General features: G+C 35.5%; 3 protein-coding genes across 6 annotated transcripts in view; 2 read left to right on the forward strand and 1 right to left on the reverse strand.

The window, feature by feature from the left end:
• The window catches only part of spz3 (spatzle 3), a 30882-nt gene extending 23896 nt beyond the window's left edge, over positions 1-6986 (forward strand). For all 3 annotated transcript variants that reach the window (XM_053754611.2, XM_053754612.2, XM_053754613.2), the window contains exons 4-7: positions 3679-3803; positions 4223-4423; positions 4852-4977; positions 5439-6986. In XM_053754611.2, the coding sequence (XP_053610586.1) occupies positions 3679-3803; positions 4223-4423; positions 4852-4977; positions 5439-5595 (609 nt within the window). In that variant the 3' untranslated portion in view covers positions 5596-6986. The remainder of the gene's footprint in view (positions 1-3678; positions 3804-4222; positions 4424-4851; positions 4978-5438) is intronic.
• A 229-nt stretch (positions 6987-7215) lies between these two features.
• LOC128675303 (NFU1 iron-sulfur cluster scaffold homolog, mitochondrial-like) lies at positions 7216-10007 on the reverse strand. 2 transcript variants are annotated; one of them, XM_053754615.1, is made up of 6 exons: positions 9751-10004; positions 9450-9673; positions 8855-9040; positions 8140-8327; positions 7893-8046; positions 7216-7731 (listed from the first exon to the last, which is right to left on the reverse strand). In XM_053754615.1, the coding sequence occupies exons 1-5, from the start codon at positions 9822-9824 to the stop codon at positions 7912-7914; spliced, it is 807 nt and encodes a 268-aa protein (XP_053610590.1). In that variant the 5' UTR covers positions 9825-10004; the 3' UTR covers positions 7216-7731; positions 7893-7911. The 2 variants fall into 2 exon arrangements, with proteins under 2 accessions (XP_053610590.1, XP_053610589.1); XM_053754614.2 differs by having other exon boundaries at positions 7216-8046; positions 9751-10007.
• Positions 10008-11909: 1902 nt separating this feature from the next.
• AGO3 (Argonaute 3) lies at positions 11910-22734 on the forward strand. The gene is made up of 18 exons (XM_053754746.2): positions 11910-12050; positions 12376-12522; positions 12909-13005; positions 13473-13563; positions 14080-14209; positions 14658-14829; positions 14926-15053; positions 15376-15539; positions 16000-16197; positions 16807-16956; positions 17457-17634; positions 18021-18158; positions 18908-19027; positions 19188-19415; positions 20071-20254; positions 20705-20870; positions 21389-21607; positions 22332-22734. The coding sequence occupies exons 2-18, from the start codon at positions 12382-12384 to the stop codon at positions 22594-22596; spliced, it is 2769 nt and encodes a 922-aa protein (XP_053610721.1). The 5' UTR covers positions 11910-12050; positions 12376-12381; the 3' UTR covers positions 22597-22734.
• The last annotated feature ends 423 nt before the right edge of the window (positions 22735-23157 follow it).

The raw sequence follows: 23157 nt of genomic DNA on the forward strand, positions 1-23157 counted from the left end.
AATAACCATCGTATCAAAAGTTTTGTATTTTGAACATGATATATTATGACAAAGATCGACTTTGAATGCAAATATGTTGATAGGAAATCTCAGTATTCTGTGCGAATACTATTTTAGTAGTGTTCTTAGAATCACAACGAATAAGTAACTACTCGTAAGTACGTATTATTCGCGATGCAATGCTAAACTCTTCACTATTATTTAAACGCGCAAATAACAAATTCATTGATATTACGAAGAAATGCTTTTACATGTGAATAAATTCAAAGCCTATGGTTGCAGAATTTTAAATTATAATAACTCATGCTAGCTAGTGCTTATTTATCAGACCATTGTTTAAAGCTGTATTCAATGATTTACAGTTTTTGAGTTTATCGATACAGAATTGACTGTACTTAATATAGAAACAAATTGGTGCTATTCTGTATTTAATAGGTTTTAAAAATAATATTAAGTACTTACTTATGTGTTTCAAAAACCTGGTTCCTATATTTTAATAAGTAGTTATTGTTTCAATTCAGGTAGATTTTCAGGCGTTCAACTAGGTAGGTATTCAACTAGAAACTACGGCATATTTTTAAAAATAGTATGTAAAGTTGACTTCTGACAAATTATCATCAATACATATAATAAAATTGAACAAAGGCCAAATTTGTACATTGGATATATTTTTTTAATTCTTCATGGAATATACTTAGTTACTGATATAGATAACGAAAATATAGTTTTGGAAATTTTTGTCTGTCTGTCTGTCTGAACTCGCATCACACGAAATCTACTGGACCAATTTGCTTGAAATTTGGTATGTAGGTACCTTATATACCGGGTTAACATCTTAGATACATTTCATCCCGGTAAGTGATCAGGTTCCCGTAGGATAATTGAAAAACCAATTATGAATCAAAAATGCCTCGGAATCCCGGGTTAACATCTTATAGACATTACATCCCGGAAAACGAGGAGGGTCCTGTAGGAAAATTAGATACATTTCATCCCGGTAAATGGTCAGGTTCCCATAGGAAAATTGAAAAACAAATTTCTTCGGAATCCCGGGTTAACATTCTATAGACATTACATCCCGGAAAATGAGGGGGGTCCTGTAGGAAAATTAAAATAACAATCCACGGAGCCAATTTACATTAAAATTTTGCAGAAAGCTGTAAACAGAATATAAACAAATTGTTTTTATCTATTAAAGTCTGATATAGATATAATGGGCGCAGTATGTATCTATCAGTATAAAACTCTTTCGTTACTTAGTGACTGACTGAATGACAGACAGACAACATACACCCGAAACTGCTGGGCGGGAAGATGAAATTTGGCATGTAGGTCAGTGTAGGTGAGCACTAAGAGAGGATTTTTTGAAAATCTACTCCGAAGGGGGTGAAAGGGGTGAAAAGATGTATATATGAAAGTTCTACACCGTTGAAGTTAGTGATTTGAAAATTTGGATTTTGGTTGTTTACAACGAAGAATGTGTTTGAATACGTGTTTCAGATTTTTCTGAAAATTAACCCTCAACACCTTCATAAGGGGGGTGGGACTTAATACAATTTTCAAGATAAAAAGCTGAAAATTAGCACACTTACTTTTTGTAGTAAATAACAGTAATAATAAATACAAAAAATGTTTAATTTACGTTTGTGGTTAATAAAAAACCAGGACGTAAAACGTCATGGAAAATAGGACGGCACGCGTTGCAGAAAGCGACAGTGGGAGTAGGAGCGGGTAATGGGAAAGAGACAAGTAGTGGGAAACAGGACGGAACACATTGCAAAAAACATGATGGCACAAAATGTAGGAAACGGTACGGGATATCTACTTTACATTACATAGCAGGGCGCGGGATTGGACAAGTTTGTGGGATGAGACACGCAGCGGGAAACAGAAAATTGAACTAAAGATGAGAAAAAATGCGAATTTGAATAATATATGTTTACCAGTCTTAGAGAGTACGCGATAAAAAAATTACTGAGATTTTGCTATGAAATTCACGCGGGCGAAGCCGCGGGCAAAAGCTAGTTATTAAATATATATTGTCAGTACAAGTTGAAGATACCTCAAATACGTATATTGACGAAATAACGAGAAAAATCTCAGGATGGCTAATAAGTACTAAGCATGCCGTCTAATCCGCTGAGCGTAACGTGTTTTTTTTGGTGGCATTTGTTTTGTATTCAGTTAATTATCGCGGAGTACGGAGGCTGGACGTGTTAATTAAACGGTCAAATACGGATATGGATTTGTTCTGGTCAAGATACTGCGTGAGTTCATTTTATTACATCTTATATGAGTCCTAAAACCTTGGAGAATCTTTTAAAAAATCGCAAATTTATTACCCTTTGCCAGTTAATAGTAGGTGCCCCGAATTCCCGAACTGTATAAAAATACCTATGCGAAGATAACTTTTAAAATCGGCTGCTATTTTCAATGCCACTAATTAAGTTTTGTGCGACTTTGTGTGCGATAGTAAAGAACTTTGAATTCTAAGGTTTCGTATACATCGTATAACTTTTGACTTGAAATATAAACACAGATAGCTGTATATTATAAGAGCATATGTGATATTTATACATCAATTTCTATAAGTTAAAAATTACCGGGCTGTGAGTCTTTGCTTTTACATTATGGTATCGACTAAGTCGATCTGGAAATAGCAGGTAAAGCCACATAAGAAGCTAGTGTAGAACACACTTATATCTTAGTTCATCGATATAATTAGGCATGTCTTCACCCGTTTTCTCAGTCCAAATATGGTTATATTTTGGGCAAAACACTAGTATATAGGTATAAGAGTTTCAATTTTACAAGAAGCTTTACAATCACTGATTTTGCAATGCAATTTCCATTTTTGCCTGAGGACAACATCTTCTTTCATATTTAGGTATATGAAAGAAAACAAGATTTTTACACAGATAAACAAAAAAGGTGTGTACCTATACATTAGTTTTAATTTTTGTTGGCCTTTGAAAAATTACTTTCTGTTTTTTTTAGTAAATTGTGGCAACTGTGTCCAATAGAAACTTATAAGTATCGTACTTTCTAATAAAATCAATTATCCAGTGTAGCGTAATCTTGCGTAATGTGGTATTTTTTTAGTTTTCGCTATTTATTAATCGAAATGTGATGGTGGCGCTAGTGTGCGGCTTAACCCTGTATTATGTGATAACCATACAGTATATAATACCAAAAAATTTCATTTTTTTTTACAAAATTTATAATTATAAATAAATAAATATAATAAAGAGATTCCAGCTCGTCGCCGCTTGGAAGGGTATCCAAAAAGGTATCCCCTCTGAACCGCTATGGCAATCCTCTGTGCAAAGTAACTGCCCGCCCTTGGATCGCCCATTACCTCACGGAGACGGGCTGAAATCTCAGACATATAAGACAAAAAGAATTTTGCCTCAGGACCCCATGGGTCCATCGTCTCAACAGCAAAGGGCACAAAAATGTAGCTCGACTCCAAGTCACCATACTTTCTTCGCTTCAAAATCGCGGCAGTAGCCGCAGCCGCGCCGGCCCACAATGAGGTGGACTGCAGATGGGTGGGAGCGAGTGTCCACGCACGTAGCATCCCAAATTAGACACCTTCCCAGCTTCCATGGAACCAACGACCAACGTGATCCGGTCTCTTGCCACACAGTTGTAAAGATAAAATTCAAAATGTTTTAGATACTATGGACAGCCCTGTCGGTGGCTCTGGGATACGAGCTCCAGGGCCAGATCATCAGAGGCATCCCTTGTGTCAAGAGGAACTACCAGCTGTACTGTCCCACTGCTGGAAGTGCTTATCCTTTGTAAGTTTCTTTCGATCGCATTTTGTATATTCTTAGGTGTTGTTTCTTTCTTATCGAGTGTGTTATTGCTAAACTGGTGTCAGTTTTTATTCAAGGTGCCTTAAGGCATCTGACATGGCTGTTTTCCTCCACTGGAGCACGATGTATTCCATACCGGAAGTAAATGCTAGTCTATGTTGACTATTCTTGACCGTGTTAGAATTTCATCGAAATCCGGCCGGTAGATTCTGACGACAAATTTTGCAATTATAATTAGTAGGATAATGGTGCTTGTGATTCCCGCTTGGGTGGTCCAATGGTCCCAGAGTTTAACACAACATATTGTCAAATAATGTTTTACATTTTGTAGCCATTTGAGATCTATCATATATTTTCCTTGGTCTAAGGTTGTACTTACCAAATCCAAATTTGACCTTCAGAGACAAAATAGAGTCATTCATAGACGAGAACAAGGCGCTGATAAAGAGGATGTACGGCACATTCACGACGCCGGGCGGGAACCGGGTGCGGCGCGCGCCCGGCACGCCTGATTTGCATCACGGCGACTCGTTCTTTCGTCACGTCCGGCAAACCAACGCGCCAACACCGCCGGACGCCCGTGCGGGGAATAGCACTGATCGGTGAGACTTCGCTTTGTAATTTACTACTACGTGCTCTATTTAGTACTACATAGTTTGATTGGGAGGCAGTATGAATACCCTGTTGTTGTAACGTTACAAGTTACTGTGGCAAGAAACGTATAACTCTGGCGTTGATACGATCACTTGGTGTGCGTTCGAACAACGTTACTCCAGCAGAAATAGTTCTTTCCATTTAAAAAAAAAAACGACAAAAACAAGCACAAATGTTTTATGCCGGGCACATACATAGCTGATTAGGCACTAATTATAAGTTCTATTCATATTTCTGTAGGAGATACTTTCTGGCTGGAGTAACGCACACGATGACTTGGCTGCGATGAAAGTCCAAAACAATATAACAAATACATTTGACTGTTTTTTTTTTTAATTCAAAAAGTTTCGCAATTAATTAAACTCTTGATTTCCAGGGTAGACGCATGTGAGAGCAAGACCACAATAACAACGCCGTACTGGGCGATGAACTCTGCGACAAAGCTGCGAGCAATCGTCAACACCATGCATTTTGAGCAGGCCATACACCAGGAGATATGCACGTGGGTATTTCAAAATAACTACGGCCACCAATCCTATGACCGACCATTACGAAAGTGGCTTAACCACAAAAGCAGGTCAAGCGCGCGAACTACTGCACTACTGAGCTCAGATGAAAAAGATCATCAGAATTATTTAAGAAGTAGGAAAACGCATTTTGAACGGATTTAATTTTTTGTCATTGCAATAGAAAGGTCAAATTGGTTGATAAACCCAGTGTTGCCATCGAAGAGCACAAGACACAGCACCCTCGTTTATTTTCCACTATTTATATACAGACTATACACATGATAATTATTTTATAACACTTAGTACCTAACCTTCCAAAGAAAGATATAATCGAAGCTATGATATAATCTTCCAATCCGTTCCAGTGGACTTTTGTTTAAAAGAAGTTCTGGAAATAAAATAAAAAACACATTTATCTATTAGATCTTTTAAATAATAACCTTCTTTTTTTCAGTAAAACAACCACAGGGCGATGTTCAGGCGATTGCGGTTGCGAACAGAAGTACAAATGGCACAGACTACTAGCTTACGACCCCAGCAATGATTGCATGGGCATCTTTATGGACTGGTTCCTATTCCCATCCTGTTGTGTGTGCCGGTGTAACCCCTAAACAGACATATACTATAGATTAACTAATATAAATTTGTATATAATGTAATGCGAAGTGAAATTATTTGATCGATAAATGTTTGAATGAAAATTCTTCATCAGATGCCTTCATCATCTATTTGTAAAATTTAATGCACATATTGTTACGAGAGCGCAAAAAAAAATAATTTTAAATAAGCTCCTGTGGAAGTGATATATTACACAAATTTCATTTCTATCCGTTTCACGGTAAAAGTGACTTTTTTATTTAAATCTAAATATATTGTTAAAAAGTTTTGTATATTTATTTTTCATACAAAAACTTTTGTACTTAATGTTAACAAGTCGGCTGAGGACAGTAAAATAATAATAGATTTAATAACGCCGTCAAAAAAAAACTTTATACAAACTTAGATAAATTCTGACAAAATGTCTTCGAATTTTCGCATTTGATTTTTATTATTTGGATCCAATTCAAATAATAAAATAATAAAATACAAATAATAAAATACTTCAAATAATAAAATACAAAGATTTCTGTGCTATGAAAGCAAGTTCAAAAATATGTAAGTACTAATAATACTACCAAATGCCACATTTATTCATTTAAAAATTATGGGTTAGAAACTTCTTTATTATAGTCAGCCTGAAAAAAGTTTAAAGAACAAACACAAAGTTCTAAAGAATTACCCCCGTTAAAACATAGGCTATTTTTTTTAAATTAACCTCCGAATGACTATAATGGCGAAAAAGTTTGTACAAAAATTGTATCTGATCCGATTGTGCAGAGAAATTCATGCGAACAAGCGGCGGGACAAAGCTAGTGTGTGATAAGATCTTTTGTGCATATAATTTTATGTGCAAAAAAGCGTTTTTGTATTGTATTGTATCATCTAATCTAACAAGTGTAATACAACTTGGAACATCACTAGCGATCGAAGGCGTTATTTGCGACTTTTCACATTTCCTATTATAATGTATTTTCTTATTATAATTTTAAGTATTCATTTTACACTGCCACTGTACAGTATTGTATGCATAATTGTAGGCTATTACTCTACATCAACATTAATTACTAATTTATTTCTGATAGTAACACTGATATTCTAAAAGGTTGGATATTATCAGTTGGGAGCTGATTGCCAGTGTCATTTGTACAATATCATTATTGTTTTTAGAAAAAAAATGATCTAGAAAAAAAAAATCATTGTAATTTCTTTTCAAATGTGTACTATCTTTATATTCACTTGTTTTATGATATTTAATAGTACATTTATTTAGTAAGATTGTAAAATACGATGTTGTAAAAAAATAAATAAGATAATACATAAGTAATAGTTTTCGAAGTAGTATTGATACTTTATTCTTTTTACTCATTATATTTTATAAGTAAATATAAAGTAAATAATAAATAAATAAATAAATAAGAATATGAAGAACTTTTGACATCTAGATTTTTTTTTAATGCAGAACAGGTACCCTAAAATTCATAAATTGAAAAATTTCGCACCCAAAAAGTGATTTTAGAGTTTACAAAGCAACCAAAAAAAATATTGTCATTATAAATATGACAGAATCTACCCAAAAAAATCAATTAAATAAATTGATACTTAAATTAGGCTGGTAAGAAAGCAAACTATTCTTGATCAAGTAAACAATTTATATGAATACATATTATAAAACAAAGTTGCTTCGTGCTGTCTGTCCCTATGTATGCGTCCGTTGCGTAATTTTGAAGATCTACATTTTTAAAACTACGGAACGGATTTAGATGCGATTTTTAAAATAGATAAGAGTGATTCAAGAGGTAGTGTAATTTATTATTGTTTTTCTCTATAATTACATTATAGTTATGGTCAAATTGACAGTGAACAATCACAAAGTTTAATAAGAACTGATTTAAAACTTTCACATGTTACATACCTATATAATTAGGTCTTGATTTCTGATAGTGATGCCGACTGATGATCGATTTTTATTTCTCATCGATAGTTGAAGCTAAAGCTTATGAGATAGGTTAGACCATCGATTATTTTACACTATCGATAATGTTTTATAATATTCGATAGCACTAAATACTATAGCTTTTTCGATCGAGTAACGAAACAATTGTTCAGTAATGCTATTTTTGGATGAAACTAAAAAAAAAATTATTTGCCTGAAAAAAATTTTATTTGATTTAGAACTAGAAAGATTACAAACTCTGTTTATTATTAGCTATGTAAGTACATAGCAAGCCCTATAATATGATAAACTCTTTACAAAATTAATATATGCATACTAACTATAATATATACTATACACTATCAACCTACTTACAAATCAGTTTCAAATATTTTCAGTCAGATTTTGTTTCTTTGTTTTTTAATTGCTCAAATTCCTTAAATATTTTCTCACTGAGTTTCTCGCCTTCATCATCAATTTGTTCAACAGCCAGTACTTCAGGTATGTAGAACTGCATCATATTCTGGACCTGGAAAAATATTCATGAATAAAATCAACAAAGTTTTATTTAGGTTACAAAATGTTCAGTAAAAACTTAAGACTAAGATTTAAAATAACTTACACCATTCTTCAAGGTCACAATAGAACTCGGGCAAGAAGAACAAGAGCCTTGCATTTTGAGCCTTAACACTCCATCTTTAAAGTCCACAAACAGTACATCCCCACCATCCTCTTGAACAGTGGGTCTAATGCGAGTGTCAAGTAGTTCCTTTATCATTTGCACTATCTCATCATCATCTTCATTGATTTCTGTAATGTATTGTTCATTCCATTATTGTTATTGAAATTGGCTTTTACAATTTCTAGGACACAATAACCTAGCCATATTGGGTTACATGGGAACATTTTTTATATATTTTTAGTCAATTCTAAGCAACGATATGAACCTTTACATGTTACAAGTTAAATGTTACAAGAGGCCAAATTATGCCATATTGCCATTGAAATTTAATTTAATAATATCTATTAACATGTATCTATAAGTATCACATAATCAAATGGGATAAATGTATGAAATGAAAAATATGTAAATGATAAACAACACTCAACAGCCAATACTAAGCACTAAGTTGGTATAACAGGTCCGAGAGCCACAACCATAAACAAGCCCAACACAACTAGAACCTCAACAAATATGGGTGATCACAAGTACAAATTTTCACCCACTGAACACAGGATGTGTTCGATTCCCAGTACAGGCTTAGGCTCAGAGGACTCACTTTCATACTTATACTTAAATGAAAGTACCTATATATATTAAACTTTGAAATACACACGTGTTTCTCCCGATGGTTTAGCATCTGTCACAACTGGTAGACCACTCGCAAAGAAATCCATAATGGTTGCAAAAATTTCTGGCTTCAAAAATTTCCACTCAACATCATCATCCTGTTTTGTGACTGTTACAAACTCTGGCCCAAAAAATATGGCCTTTACTCCATCAATTCGAAACAGCATTTTTGCTGGAACATAAACAACTGAACTGTAATAAGTGTTTTAAGAAAGCTAATGAAATGTGTCAAAAAATCAGTTGAGTATAAAATTTTATCAGTAATAGTAGTATATGGTCAAGTACATAATGTGGTTTCTGGAGTCTGTCCATTCCACATCATAATTCATTAAAATAGAATCATTTATTTAGAACTAGCAGTCCTGCCTCAGCTTCATTGGTTAAAATCATAATAAATTATACACTTAAACCTACCTCAGGATTCACCAAAAGGAATCACATTATCTATTGGTGAAAACTTTAAAAAAATCTACCTAATAATCTACAGTAAAGTTTATCATGTTCATACAAAACAATAATTGCGACAGGGGGGAAATAAGTATATACATAAAAAATTGTGTTTCATTGTTGTAGATACTTACCCAACGGACTGCACTGTGCTGCTCCTATATTTGGAAAATCCATAGTCTGCCCAGGCTCCAATACTTTGGTTCCCGGTAGGAACTTCAAGCTATTTGGATTTGGCGTATCTTGTGTTTGTATGAACATGGTACGGCAAAAGCAGTTGTTGAAAAGAGGTGAAATATTTTTCACATTTGTTTTACAAACTTTTTGAAACCCACTAAAATATCTGTCTCCAATTTGTCTGTAAATTAAAAAGTTAATTAAGTATTTATGAAGACATGGAAATAACAAGAATAATACATAATAACAAAAAAATACCTCTGAGCAGACACTGCACATAATCGTCCACACTGATTACGCATTATACGGAATCTTATGAAATTTCTTAACATGTTTGGTAGTTTTTAACAAGTATAAAACACGAAATTGCTTGCTTACAAATCACAATCTTGAAAGAAAAAAAAGTACTACGTAGGTAACCAATGTATTGCACCTATAGTGTATTTATTTTTCTCATAACATTGCTCCGGGTCCGGCTATGTTATTTTTTGTCACTCAAATTCAATTCAATCAACAAAATTTGACATTGACATTGATGTGCGCTTGATTTTTTTTTTGGTTTATTCCCTCGTTTTATTAAGGAGGCAAAGGGTACTAGCCCATACAGCCAAGTCTTTTAATATGTGCGCTTGATATAGGCATTGAGGAGTTCGCGCTTGATTTACCCACAGGTAAAGTGTGAGAACAAGTACCAAGAAGAGTTTACCACAGTCAACAGCGGAACAGTTCCTAACCATAGGTTTAGGGTCCATTCCTAACGGAGAATTATAACAGAGAGTTCCTAGGTATCCAATTTATTCCTTACAACTCGATGGGACCACTTTTTTGACATATATTCATTAAAGATAGATGTAAAACATTGCAGGTGTATTAGTGATCTTACACGACATTTGATTAAAGAGGCTAATAAAGCCAGGTTAATTTTTTAAGAAAAAGAGATTGTTGCCAAACCTTGTTTAGACTAAAGATTTTAGAAAATCGCTGTTGAAACGTGACTCTGCGCGCGGGACACCTTTCTAAATCTATAGTTTAATTTGAAACCATGGAATTAGTAGGTACCATGGAATTAGTAGGTACTCCGTACAAAGTACTTATTAAATCCATGGTAGGTACTCCGTAAATCCATGTTTGAGTCTTAAGATACTAACCAAATCTAGCGACAAAATAGCTAAAGCGGTAACACTATTGACAGATCACCGAACCATGATCTATTATTCTCTAAGCACCGAACCGAACGTCACCGGTATCTAAAATAGTCATCTTACTTACCGAAATAGAAAAGCTAGGGAAGTCGATTCTTTCCGAAAAATATCAATTTTTGAATGTAACCTGATGAATTAATTGAGTCACAAAAAATCGAAGTCGTTAGTTTAGTTAGTTTGCTTTTACTATACCAAAAATAAAATTAATTTTATTAAAAACAATACGTTCACCATTTTAAAGTATATTTTATTAGTACAATCAGATAATTATATATTTACAATTATTTTTATTATTATTTTAAAGTATCAGATCAGGTAGGTATTAAAGAAGACGTTTATAAAAGTTAAGAAAATAGACAATATAGTTATATAAAATATCGAAAGTCCACTTGCAAGGGTGAAATATCAATAGGGCATATTACCCACAGCTCAGCGCAGATGGCGCTACTGGTATAACCAAGGTACACAAACATTGCTAATGGAGGTAAAAAGCGTCAATTTTCCAATAATGTTGCAAATTTACGACCAAAAATACCTTCTACGCAATCGTGGTGCGAGTTTAAAGGAAAAAGGAAGGATTTAGTGGATTATCCTGAAAATAATAACACTATTTCAGGTAATGTTCTGCATTTGCATGTTCTGCATTTTGGGCAACTGTGGTCATAAACTGATATAAACTTAATTTTGACTGAAGATCTTACCTGTATGAAGTTAATAAGTCTTCACGTGTAAAGTGTTCCGAGCTTCTTTTCGACCGTTTACTGGCTTGAAAATTTTACACCGTGAGGTTTCCCATAGTTTTTGAAGTTTTTTTATCTTATGGAAAACGATTTTTCCCAAAATTTCGACACCCAAATATGCTACATTGTTGTATATTTTCATATACGAATGCTTACATAAAGAAAGGGTTAATAAAGTACTCTAAAATAAATGTTTTAATCGACATAGAAAAAGGCGGAAAAGCTTTTGTGTACCTAACATACAATGCTGTACTCTGGCGGGATAAATGTGCAGTAACACTCCCTTTTTGTTGAAACGTTTTAAAAAAATAAACAACTTTTGCGCGCGTATAATCGATTCTGATCTCAGATCGACATCCGTCCGACATCCCTTTTGCCTTTGCATCATCATGGCTTTGTTTGGCTGCGTTCATTCAATCTTGTTTTGTTCATTGGACAGATTGAAAGGAGGTGCGCGGGGTGTCTGTGTGTGCTTTTTTGTGTCCGTCCTCGTCTGTTGAAAGTGTTGAAACTTCATTTTACCTATCTCATTTGCAGTTTTCTTGTTTTTGATTGTGAAGAATTGATTATTTTTATTCTACACTAGGTATATTTTTTAAAAGAAGAAGCCAAAAAAGTATGTGCCATTAATTTACTACTCCTATTTCATTTTATTTCCTTGTATACAACAGTCGCAGAGAGAAGTAAACTTAGTTAAACTATTATACATTCGTTATTTTATGGGTACATAACTGTAGTAATTATATTTTTGCCCTCGAAGAAAATCCGTTACCACTGTGGTGATTATATTATACCTCAATACCCTTGGGTATTGAGGTATAAATATAAATATTTGCTTACATTTCGAAATAATCTGCAATATTGAAACTTTGTAGGTAGTTCATTATTATTTTTACCTACCAACCTATATTCAAATGGATTGATGCACAATTTTGTTTTAGAATAAGATGGCAGATCCCAGTAGAGGAAGAGGTAGGGGCTTAGCTTTGCTCCAAGCCCTCAAGAAGTCACAAATGATGGACTCTCCTCCTACTTCAGAGGAGCCGTCTCCAGAACCCACTCCTCTCCCGAGTGCAGCTCCTAGCGTTGTAAGTTATTTGACAAATTCTTTCAGTTATTACTCATGAACAGTCAAATGCTTATAGAAGCTACAATAACTAATTAAGGGCATAGTTGTATGATTGGTAAATAGGTTATTTTGATCAATCCAAATTTACATGTAAGACCTGTTACCAAAAACCTTGTCAACAATTTTATAAAACAAAATTTAGGATCAAATTAAATTTCACATCATCTTTAAACCCACTGCTTTGCACAGGTGTAAGTAGTAGTTAGATAGAGTGAAAATTGCATCAAAATCAATTATGTGAATAAAGAAGAAAGCTTAGAAACAGACAGACATAAAGGATGACTATGTTTTATTTTTTATGCAGATTCATACAATACAACCTAATTAACAAATATCAACTTACAGGCGTCAACAGATGTGAATCCTCCGACTACAACAAGTATAGGGGGCAGAGGCCGCATAGCAGCTATGTTGCTCTCTAAGATGCATCAAAGACCTGGAGGTGTGTTATTTTAACATTGACTGCTTATTAAGTTTTGTCTACATATTTGTTACAACTTGTTGTTGCTTGCAGTTAAGCCTCCACTAGCCTATGTTCAACTTTAAGTTTTTGACAACATTGTTCCAAATTTTATTAAAATTGGCCTAGTAGTTTAGCTGTGAAAGCATAACTGTTAAGTTAAAGACAAGACTTTCCCATTTATAATATTAGTATAGAGTAGGGATATGTATATGTCTTAAATGTTGATGACAGTATTGCAATATCATATTTAAACTTTCACACTTTGAATACATAACTAGGAATTTAGCAGGAACCTTTTTTTAAAATGGTTTTATGTCAGCAACTTTAAATAATAAAAGGTTCTGCTAAGTCCTAGTATATGTATAGCAGTTAAGAATTGCAATATGATAAAGAATTTTCCCCCTTATTGTCTAGTCTAGGTTTGTTAAAGTTTTATATTTTCTCAGAGCCTACATTTACTCCTGCTGGTGATATTAGCCCAAGTGCTCCACCACCAATCAGAGGCGCTGGTCGCGGGTTGAAACTGCTGCAAAACCTGTGAGTTTTAGCTTTCAGTAAAAAGAGATTGTCAGACGCTAACTCTTCTTACTTGCTACTTCTTACTTTAAGCTAAACTATGTTTTGTCAATGTTGGACCTTATAATACATAACATTGACAGAACAGTGACTAAGGAATAGAAAGCCTTGACAGTTTATAAGCAACAATATGCTTCCTAAAGAGGGTTGATGTTAAACAGGAAATTACAAAAATTTTAAACCATGCATGATGTATTGCAACATTACATTTCTCAATGGCAATTATTATAGTCTATTTTTATATATAGCTTTTGCCCATTTTTGCTTCGTCCGCGTGTGTTTATCTGCGAATCGAGCTTACATGATTTTCATAGAGATTTGGCTCTTGAATTTTTGTTACGCATCCTCACACGTAATATATTCACTTTCTTTTTTATGTTTTATGCCAGTTAAAACAGTTTTATTATATTGGCAGTGGTTTGAGAAACTATGGCTATGTATGTTTTGAAATCTTTGAAATAATAATGTTTGATGTAGTAAAGCAGTGACATCGGCTGAGGTTGGGGCTTCAGGCGATATGAAGCAGCTGACACAGAAAATGGCAGAGAGCTCTGTGTCATCTACTGTGCCATCGACAGTCCAGACTTCAGCAAAGAATAAATACTTCGTAAGTTTTTTAATATTCACAGATAACATGTAATAGTAATTTATAAAAATAATCACAGTGATGTTTTGCAATCGTAGTGTTATGGAACTAATTTTGTTTCATTAAGTCAACATAATAGTATCCAAATGTATATGTTAAATGTGTTAATACAAATACAATCTAACAAAAAAAATGATAGTGACTTCTATAATATTCAAAGCTACTGGAACATTATTGGCGGACGGGCAGCTTGATATTTTTATTAAACAAGAAGCTTGATATTTATATTAAAGAATTTGTTTTTATATATTTAAAGAAAATAAAGTACCCTCTGTACAGTCAGCAGTATATGCTAAGCTATCTATTGACGACACATAGAGTTTTATTCAGAGTAGCTTAAGATACGTTTTACTGTAATATTCCAATTAATTAATATTTTTTTTTTACAAATGTTTTGATTTTTTTTCAGAGAGAAGTTAAGGACACTCCCCCTGTGGTTATGAAAGGACAAACTGGAACGCCCGTACATTGCACTGCAAACTTTATTTACCTCAATTTTGAGGAGAATAATGTATTTGAGTATGAGGCGAAATTCGAGCCTGAGCAGGATTACAAGCATCTACGTTTTAAACTACTTAATGGTAATTATTTTTATTCTTCGTCTTATTAATCACTACATAGTATAAATAAAGTCGACCATAACCAGATGATAAAAATGATCTTGTTATAAATTACAGAGCACAGTCAATACTTCAAAGAAAAGACGTTTGATGGAACAACTCTATATGTTCCACATATGCTGCCCGAAGAAGCTACGAATTTAGTCTCGGTCAATCCCTTTGATAACAGTAAAGTTCACATATCTGTGAGTACCATACATTATATTCACGAAGTATAGTATTAAATATATGTATCAAGGCTTTAGACACTGCAAACAGACTTTTAAAAGAATAGCCATAGAGTACCTGAACGAACGAGCATGGCCCAAAAAAAAAAAAACAAAGTGTCAGAGACATGGGACGTGGCTAGATCGATTTAGGCTCCAGTAAGCCTATATTTAATATTTCAACAAATTCGATATATCTCGTTTGTATCGTACGATTATTCAAATGCAAATAACATTATAGTTTTGTTGAAAAAAAAAATTGCTTTATAAAACAGAATTTCAACTTGACATGTGTCGACAGATAATATTCCGCCGCACGCGCCGCCTGAGCGAGATGATACACATATACAATGTGCTGTTCAAGCACATAATGAAGGACCTGCAATTGGTCCGATTCGGCCGACAGCACTTCAACGAACACGCGGCCATACAGATCCCTCAGTATAAACTCGAAGTCTGGCCTGGGTAAGATCATCCTTATAGATAAACTAGCTGCGCCGCGGGGCTTCGCTCCCGTGGGACTTTCGGGATAAAAAGTACCCTATGTGTTATTCCAGGTTATATTCTACCTGTGTACCAAATTTCATAACATATTATAAAAATACTTATATTTCAATCAAAAATGTACAGACCATGGTTATTGCGTAGAACGGAACACACAAACTTTTACGAAGTCGTTCGCCATTGTCTTCTCCATTTTGCAAATCAGCTATTAATCATCAATTAAGAGCATATGTTTAACAAAGTTTTCCGACACTGGAAGCATGTAGTATATAAAAACTACTGAACTAGGTATACATACTGTGTCTCAAGTAGGATTCAAAGGGACTGTCAATAGGCATCTTGAGCACTCATCACTACTTCTATCATTATTTGAAACTGTCAACATATGAAGACTTCAACAATGTTAACACTGTTATTTTAGTTATGTAACAGCGGTGGATGAATATGAAGGTGGTCTGATGTTGACCCTGGACTCCACGTCGAGGGTTCTACGTACACAATCGGTGTTGTCCTTCATCAAGGAGACGGTCCAAACTGATGGAGCCAATTGGAAGAAAGCTATGGCTGAGAAACTCATTGGGTGCTCCGTTATGACTACATATAATAAAAAGCTCTTCCGGTAAGTATTGTTTATTTTGTCCTAATAGGAAAAATAACCAATACACATGTAGTTCAGCATTATTATAGATCCTTTATATTGTGCATAATTCAAATAGGACTGCCAATTTAAAATTTTCTTTATCTACCTAATCTACAACATAACTCTTCTATTGAGTAAATATATTCTCTCAAGTTATCGCTGGTTGGTTAGAAGGGATTCAATACTCAATTTCACGGGATAAGTCCGCCTTTGTATATTTTATCTTATTACTGGTCATGGACACAGTAAAATGGTAAATATTATAATTTTAGCATGTATTCTTTGTACAATAAAGATATTACAAACTAAACACACATACACCATCAGGCAACCCGCATGTTCACATGCCCACTATTACACTGTTAAACACACTTTACACTATTAATAAATATCAAATTAATATATTTTACCAACATTTTGATGCATATCATTAGTACCAGTGGTTTTAATTCCCAAGCAATAATAAAGTGAAAGCAATTTATTACGATTTTGTTTATTATCTTAGCAGTCTTCGTCGCTATTGAATTTTCATCATTTCCTATTTTGCCGACTTGGATTATAATTATTATGAATTTGAATTTATTCCAGGGTCGATAGTATCGATGACACGATGACACCGAGGTCCACATTTGAAAAGATTGAAAACGGCGAGACAGTCAAGATTTCGTACATTGACTACTACAAAAATAATTATGGCATCGAAATCAAGGACTGGGATCAGCCAATGCTTATTTCAAGGTATGTTTTCATATTTTCTATTTTATGTAGACAAATGAATAGTTTTAATTCGTAAATGAAAAATTTTATAACCGATTGGGCTTTTTGTGAATCTGATTTATGAACGTCACATAATTGTATGACAAATTTCCCACAGGAATTTCCTTCCTAGATGCAGTTACTCCAATGTACAATTGCATGCAATATATATTTTTTTGTTCCAAGTGAGATAAACGGAGCTTTAAATTCTATTCGCACCAGATCTAGACTAAGAAAATCTTCATAGGGCTGTAATCCATTTGATTTCATCCGATGGAGAAGAGAGTAGCGTATCTTATTTACGGAAATAAAACATTCGACTATAAATTGATATGAATAAAAATTTTATTTTATTTTTTCTTGTTACGTTTTTTGTGTATACGAGTGGGTAGTTTGATAAATATTTCTCATGAAGCTGCAAACTACTAGCATTCGGACTACGTATACATGACCATTATTTCTTTGAATCATAACGATTGCAGACAAACAAAGCGCATGCCCGGGTCGGAGGCGCCGACAGACTTCATGATCTGCCTCGTGCCGGAGCTGTGCCAGCTGACGGGGCTGACGGACGAGCAGCGCAACAACTTCCGGCTAATGAAGGACGTCGCCACATACACCCGCATCACGCCCAACCAACGCCACAGGGCTTTCAAACAGGTCACTTGTGGTTTGACACTGTCGTGATTCAAAGAAAAATGTCATTTATTGCGTTTGAGCGTACATTGTTTACAACTAGCGGCCCGTGCCGGCGTCGCTCGGGTGAAAACATAACAAATTATACACCTAAACCTTCCTCAGGAATCACGCTATCTAATGGTGAAAACCGCATGAAAATCCATGCAGTAGTTTTTGAGTTTATCGCGAACAGACAGACAGACAGACGCGGTAGAGGACTTTGTTTTATGATATGTAACGATGATTCACCACATACTGTTGTGGGTATCCACACCACCAACTTATGTTGGTGAATTGTTTTCGTAATGTTCTATCAATTACATGCGGGGTATATTCAATTAAAATAACATTATATATTATGTTTTCAGTACATACAAAACGTGCTGAACAACGAGACAGCCAAGAAACGCCTAGCTGGTTGGGGGCTTAGTATAGCCAAGGAGACCATAGACATTACCGCGAGGACATTACCCCCAGAAGATTTATACTTTGGCCGCAACTCTAAGGTAATATATATTAAAGCAGTTATTTGCCTTGAATTAAATCTGGCAGTGTTAGCGTGTCAATGGTCTGATAAATCAAAATTATTCAGAAATTAGGCCTTCACAGGCACTTTTGCATGTCACATTCTAAATTAAATGATATTTACCAAAGCTACAAACTACGATTCGGAACGACCACTGGCTGAGAAGAAATGCCGAAAGAAACTCATTAAAACAGTATTGGTCCCTATCATGCCAGAAGGACTTACCATTTTTTAAACATAACTAGATGATGACTATGATGATGAATGATGTGATAGTGGCGCAAGTGTGCTGTCTAGTATATATATTTTCGTAATAATGATGTATTCTTCTTCTTCTCTCTAATTAAAAGAGAAGAACCACGACCCTCAGCCATGAGGACGACTTCATAGTCGACCACAACCCTCAGGTCGTGGTCATTACGTGGAATTAAACACACATAACGACTTTCTTATCACTATTAATGGAGTGGTTTGCCATTGCCTTCTCCATTTTACACACAAGTTGATAATCAACCAGTGTGCAGTTTTCCTCACGATGTTTTCCTTCACCGGAAGCAAGTGGTGGTAGATGAAAACTACTATATTCGAGTCAGATTGGTATACAAACTCATGTGGTACGAGTAAGATTCGAACCTGGGATCTTTCGGTTCACAGGCGACTACCACACCGTAATTATAGATTAGAAAATATTCATACATAACGCGTAATTAAAACGTAAATTGTTTGCAGGTGCCAGGGAAGCCGGACGCGAACTGGAACGCAGAGGTGACGCGCAACGCGGTGATGCAGGCGGTGGACGTGCTGCGCTGGGCGCTGCTCTACACTGACAGAGACCGCCAGATCACTATGGTGAGTGACACGCGGTAGAGCCCCGCATCATTGCTGCGTTGCGTCCTACCGCTCCGTTGTGCTCTGTTGGTTTTCATTCCAAAATCTTTCTTTGGATTTTGCTGGGTGGTTCGTGTAAGAGTAAATTTTTACAATTTGTTATAACGTCTATATCTTTCAGGATTTTGTCGACATATTGAAGCGCTCCGGCGGCCCCATGGGCATCAACGTGTCCGCCCCGGAGATGGTTCGCCTCCCCAACGACCGCACGGACTCTTACGTCACAGCTCTGAAGAAATGCTTCAACCCCTCGCTACAGTTAATTGTTTGCATCTGCCCTACGTCCAGGGACGATCGGTACTCGGCTATCAAGAAGATCTGCTGCGCTGACAACCCTGTGCCTTCACAGGTATGGTTTGAAAGTTTAGATGTTGGTTTCTTTTGTCACAGCCCTGAAGAAATGCAACGTGACAACTGATTGTTTGTATCAAGGAATGATCTGTACTTGGTTATAAAGATCTGCTACGCTGACAACCCTGTTAATTAGAGGAAAATTATGAAATAATTCAATCCATCTTTACAACTGATTAGTATTTGGTCCACTATTTAAATATATTAGGACAAATCACACAGATTGAGCTAGCCCCAACGTAAGTTCGAGACTTGTGTTATGGGATATTTTATAACAAATACATATATAGATAAACATCCAAGACCCGGGCCAATCAGAAAAGATCATTTTCCATCATGACCCGACCGGGGATCGAACCCGGCACCTCTCGGTTCAGAGGCAAGCGTTTTACCACTGCGGCGCCGAGGTCGTCAAAACTATTTAGTTTACTAATGTATATGCGACTATTTGCCACTAGATGGCGTTAGGTAGTCGTTATAGTCATGATGGAAGTTTATCAATGAAAGCGGTTGGTCCAATGGCGTTTGGTCGGTTGGTCGGTTTGTCCAATTTATTATCGCAACCGTGTTCGATGGGTTAAGGATTTTCATTAAAAAAAGTACTCTATTTTTTAATAAGTAATTAATAATATTATAATAATAAATATTTTAAGGTGATCAACGCTCGCACGTTGATGAACCAGAAGAAAGTACGTGGCATCACGCAGAAGATCCTCCTGCAGATAAACTGCAAACTGGGTGGAACTCTATGGAACATTAGCATTCCCATGAAGACCGCCATGATTGTGGGAATCGATTCATATCACGATGCGAGCAGGAAGAAGCGGAGCGTTTGCGGTAAGTTTATTTCATATATATTTTTATTTAAACTATTACAAAACTTAAAAGTTTACTAAAATTGGATTTCACATCACAAGCCTTGAGCCTTGCAATGTTAAAATATTAATCAGTTTATATAAACATCGATTTGCACTGCAGTTCAGTGTAGTCGTGGTCGTATGTGGTGCGTAGTCGGTAAATTAGTACGTGTCGGCAAAACAGCACTTGTTTATGACGGTGTAAAGCAAACGTTTACTAAAACGTTTTATTAATAATAATAATAATATATATCTTTATTTTCTCCACAAAAACAACTTAAATATAACATAATTTATATGTACAAGCACAATACAATTAATAATTATTGGGTAATTTATGTGACACACATGATATACTTTTCAACAAATATTGGCTCTATCTACCCCATAGCCCGTAAGACATGCTGTATCTGTGTCACTACAATTTCAGCTTTCGTCGCGTCGTATAACCAATCGATGACACACTGGTACTCTAGGGCGGTGTTCCAGGAGAGGGGTCAGGAAATAGTGGACTCATTGAAGTCGTGCCTCGTCGATGCTTTGAAGCATTTTCTTAACACCAATGGCCACTTTCCTGAGAGGATTATAATTTACAGGCAAGTTGTTATAATATCATGTTAATTTATCGCGTGTTATATGTACCTATTAAATTTAATGTCGGCTAAATCATCGTCTTCGATCCTGAAGTAATTTATGCACGAAAATGACATGTGAATTTCATCAAACCCTGCCTAGTAGAATTTTCGTGATTGAGTTGAAAATGTGACCTGAGTCATTCTTATCAGATTGGCTCGGGTCGTGGATGTAATACATGAGTCATGATGGTATACAAACTCATGTGGCACGAGGAGGATTCAAACCTGGGTCCCTTCGATCAAAACGACTTGAAAATTATACCACCACCGCTTCATTTATTTTTTAACTACTAGCGGCTCCTTCCGGCTTCGCACTTGTAAAAACATAATAAATTATACACCTAAATCTTCCTCATAGATAGTGTAATTCTATCTATTGGTGAAAACCGCATGAAAATCCATGCATCAGTATTTGAGTTTATCGCGAACAGACATAAAGACGCGGCATTGGACTTTGTTTTATAATATGTAATTTCCAGGGACGGCGTTGGAGACGGTCAACTGAAACTCCTCCAACAATACGAGATCCCACAAATGAAGATCGGTTTCTCAGTGGTACATGAGAGATACTCCCCCATGCTGACATATGTGGTGGTACAGAAGAGGATCAACACCAGGATCTTTATGAAGACCGGGCATGGGTATGAGAACCCCCCGCCCGGGACCGTGGTTGATCATGCGATCACTAGGCGCGATTGGTGAGAGATTTCTTGTATTGTCTTTAGTATGTTGTTAGTTTGTGTGCGTTTGACCTCAAGCTAGTCTGATGGAAAGCAACGATGAAGGGTGTTAAACGCAAGCTCAAGAAATGCCTATTCACTCTTGCCTTAAGGATCCCTAAATCCTAGAAAATATCGACGCTTGAGAGAATATATAATTTTTATTACATAGAAAAATGTTCCTCAATGTAACCTTTATTTGGTGGGACACTTGCTCCCGATAAAATACATCGTGAGAAAACTCGTACATCGGTTGACGTTAAGTGTGTATGCGACATGTCGCCAGATGACTTTATGCCGTCGTAAAAGTCATGTCAGATATCTTTAGGCGACTTATAAAATCCGAAACCATTGTTATAGCAATAATATAGTCGAAAAAGAAAAACAATATTTAGTGATTAGAATAGTGCAGCATTTTTCATACAAAATGTTATAAATATATTTTATATCATTTTATATAACTTATTGAGTATTCTTCGTGTAATAGTTCAATTAAAAGAGTTCGTCAATTAACACAATTTATTTCGTATTCTCAACACACACAGATATATTATTACATGAAACGTACGCGGCTGAAACCCTGGACCGTCAATATGGGACTGGCGACTCTACGTTGCGCGTCACTCAAAAACGCTGCATAAGCAAAACGTAAGGGTCGCCACACAACTCATTCGTATGAAATAAATATAATTTGTTTTCCTAGGTACGACTTCCTAATAGCCTCTCAGAAAGTGGAGCAAGGCACGGTGACCCCCACACACTACATCGTGGTCCACGACTCGAGCGGCATGTCCCCGGACCAGTGCCAGCGACTGACGTACAAGCTGTGCCACCTGTACTACAACTGGCCCGGCGCTGTGCGCGTGCCCGCGCCGTGCCAGTACGCGCACCGCCTGGCCCAGCTCGTGGGCCAGAGCATCCATCACCAACCGTCGGAAGCGTTAGCAGATAAGCTGTTTTTCTTGTAATTTCTTTTTGTTAGATTCAGTAATGCTGGTTTGTTATTCTTACTTTTTTCCCTCGCGTTTCTGTAGTCTATGGAAGTGATTGCATGAATTGGGATGTTTTTATTTTATTTTATTAAAAGTTTCGTAAATTGTTTGATTAATCGTGTTGATTTTTTTATTTTTTTTTTCATTTTCCATTTGTGTTTTAATTTTAATCAAATGTATGAATCGACTGATTTAAAAATCGCAATTAGATTGATTATATATATTTTTATTTTAAATTTATTTAATTTTGAAAGCAATAAGATGAAAACGTAGACATGTTACATAAAACGAATTCAATGATTCCAAAATCGTGACGTATAAATATGTTGTAGAAATCTCTCACTGAGACAACCAATTCACACAAATCTCTAGTTTGTCATCTATCACTATATTCGGGACCGTCTTATCAAATTCGTGTGTATACAAGGGCAAAAGTTCCATGTAATGTGAAATACATTTCCGATCCTTAGGGTCGAGAATGGATATAGATCCCTTGTGCTCTTATGTCAAAGACGATACAGAACCTCTCATCTGAGC

The sequence above is a fragment of the Plodia interpunctella genome, chromosome 14, assembly GCF_027563975.2.
Source record: "Plodia interpunctella isolate USDA-ARS_2022_Savannah chromosome 14, ilPloInte3.2, whole genome shotgun sequence".
Lineage (NCBI taxonomy): Eukaryota > Metazoa > Arthropoda > Insecta > Lepidoptera > Pyralidae > Plodia > Plodia interpunctella.

Bases quoted from the DNA above. Each gene is read 5' to 3' on its own strand.
- LOC128675303 (XM_053754614.2), bottom strand. From the start codon at position 9,824: ATGTTAAGAAATTTCATAAGATTCCGTATAATGCGTAATCAGTGTGGA. The intron at 8,328-8,854 runs GTGTGTATTTCA...AATACATTACAG, and splicing joins TAAACCATCGGGAGAAACAC to AAATCAATGAAGATGATGAT. The intron at 8,047-8,139 runs GTAAGTTATTTT...ATATTTTTCCAG, and splicing joins TTGTGACCTTGAAGAATGGT to GTCCAGAATATGATGCAGTT.
- AGO3 (XM_053754746.2), top strand. From the start codon at position 12,382: ATGGCAGATCCCAGTAGAGGAAGAGGTAGGGGCTTAGCTTTGCTCCAA. The intron at 14,210-14,657 runs GTAAGTTTTTTA...ATTTTTTTTCAG, and splicing joins CAGCAAAGAATAAATACTTC to AGAGAAGTTAAGGACACTCC. The intron at 19,416-20,070 runs GTATGGTTTGAA...AAATATTTTAAG, and splicing joins ACAACCCTGTGCCTTCACAG to GTGATCAACGCTCGCACGTT.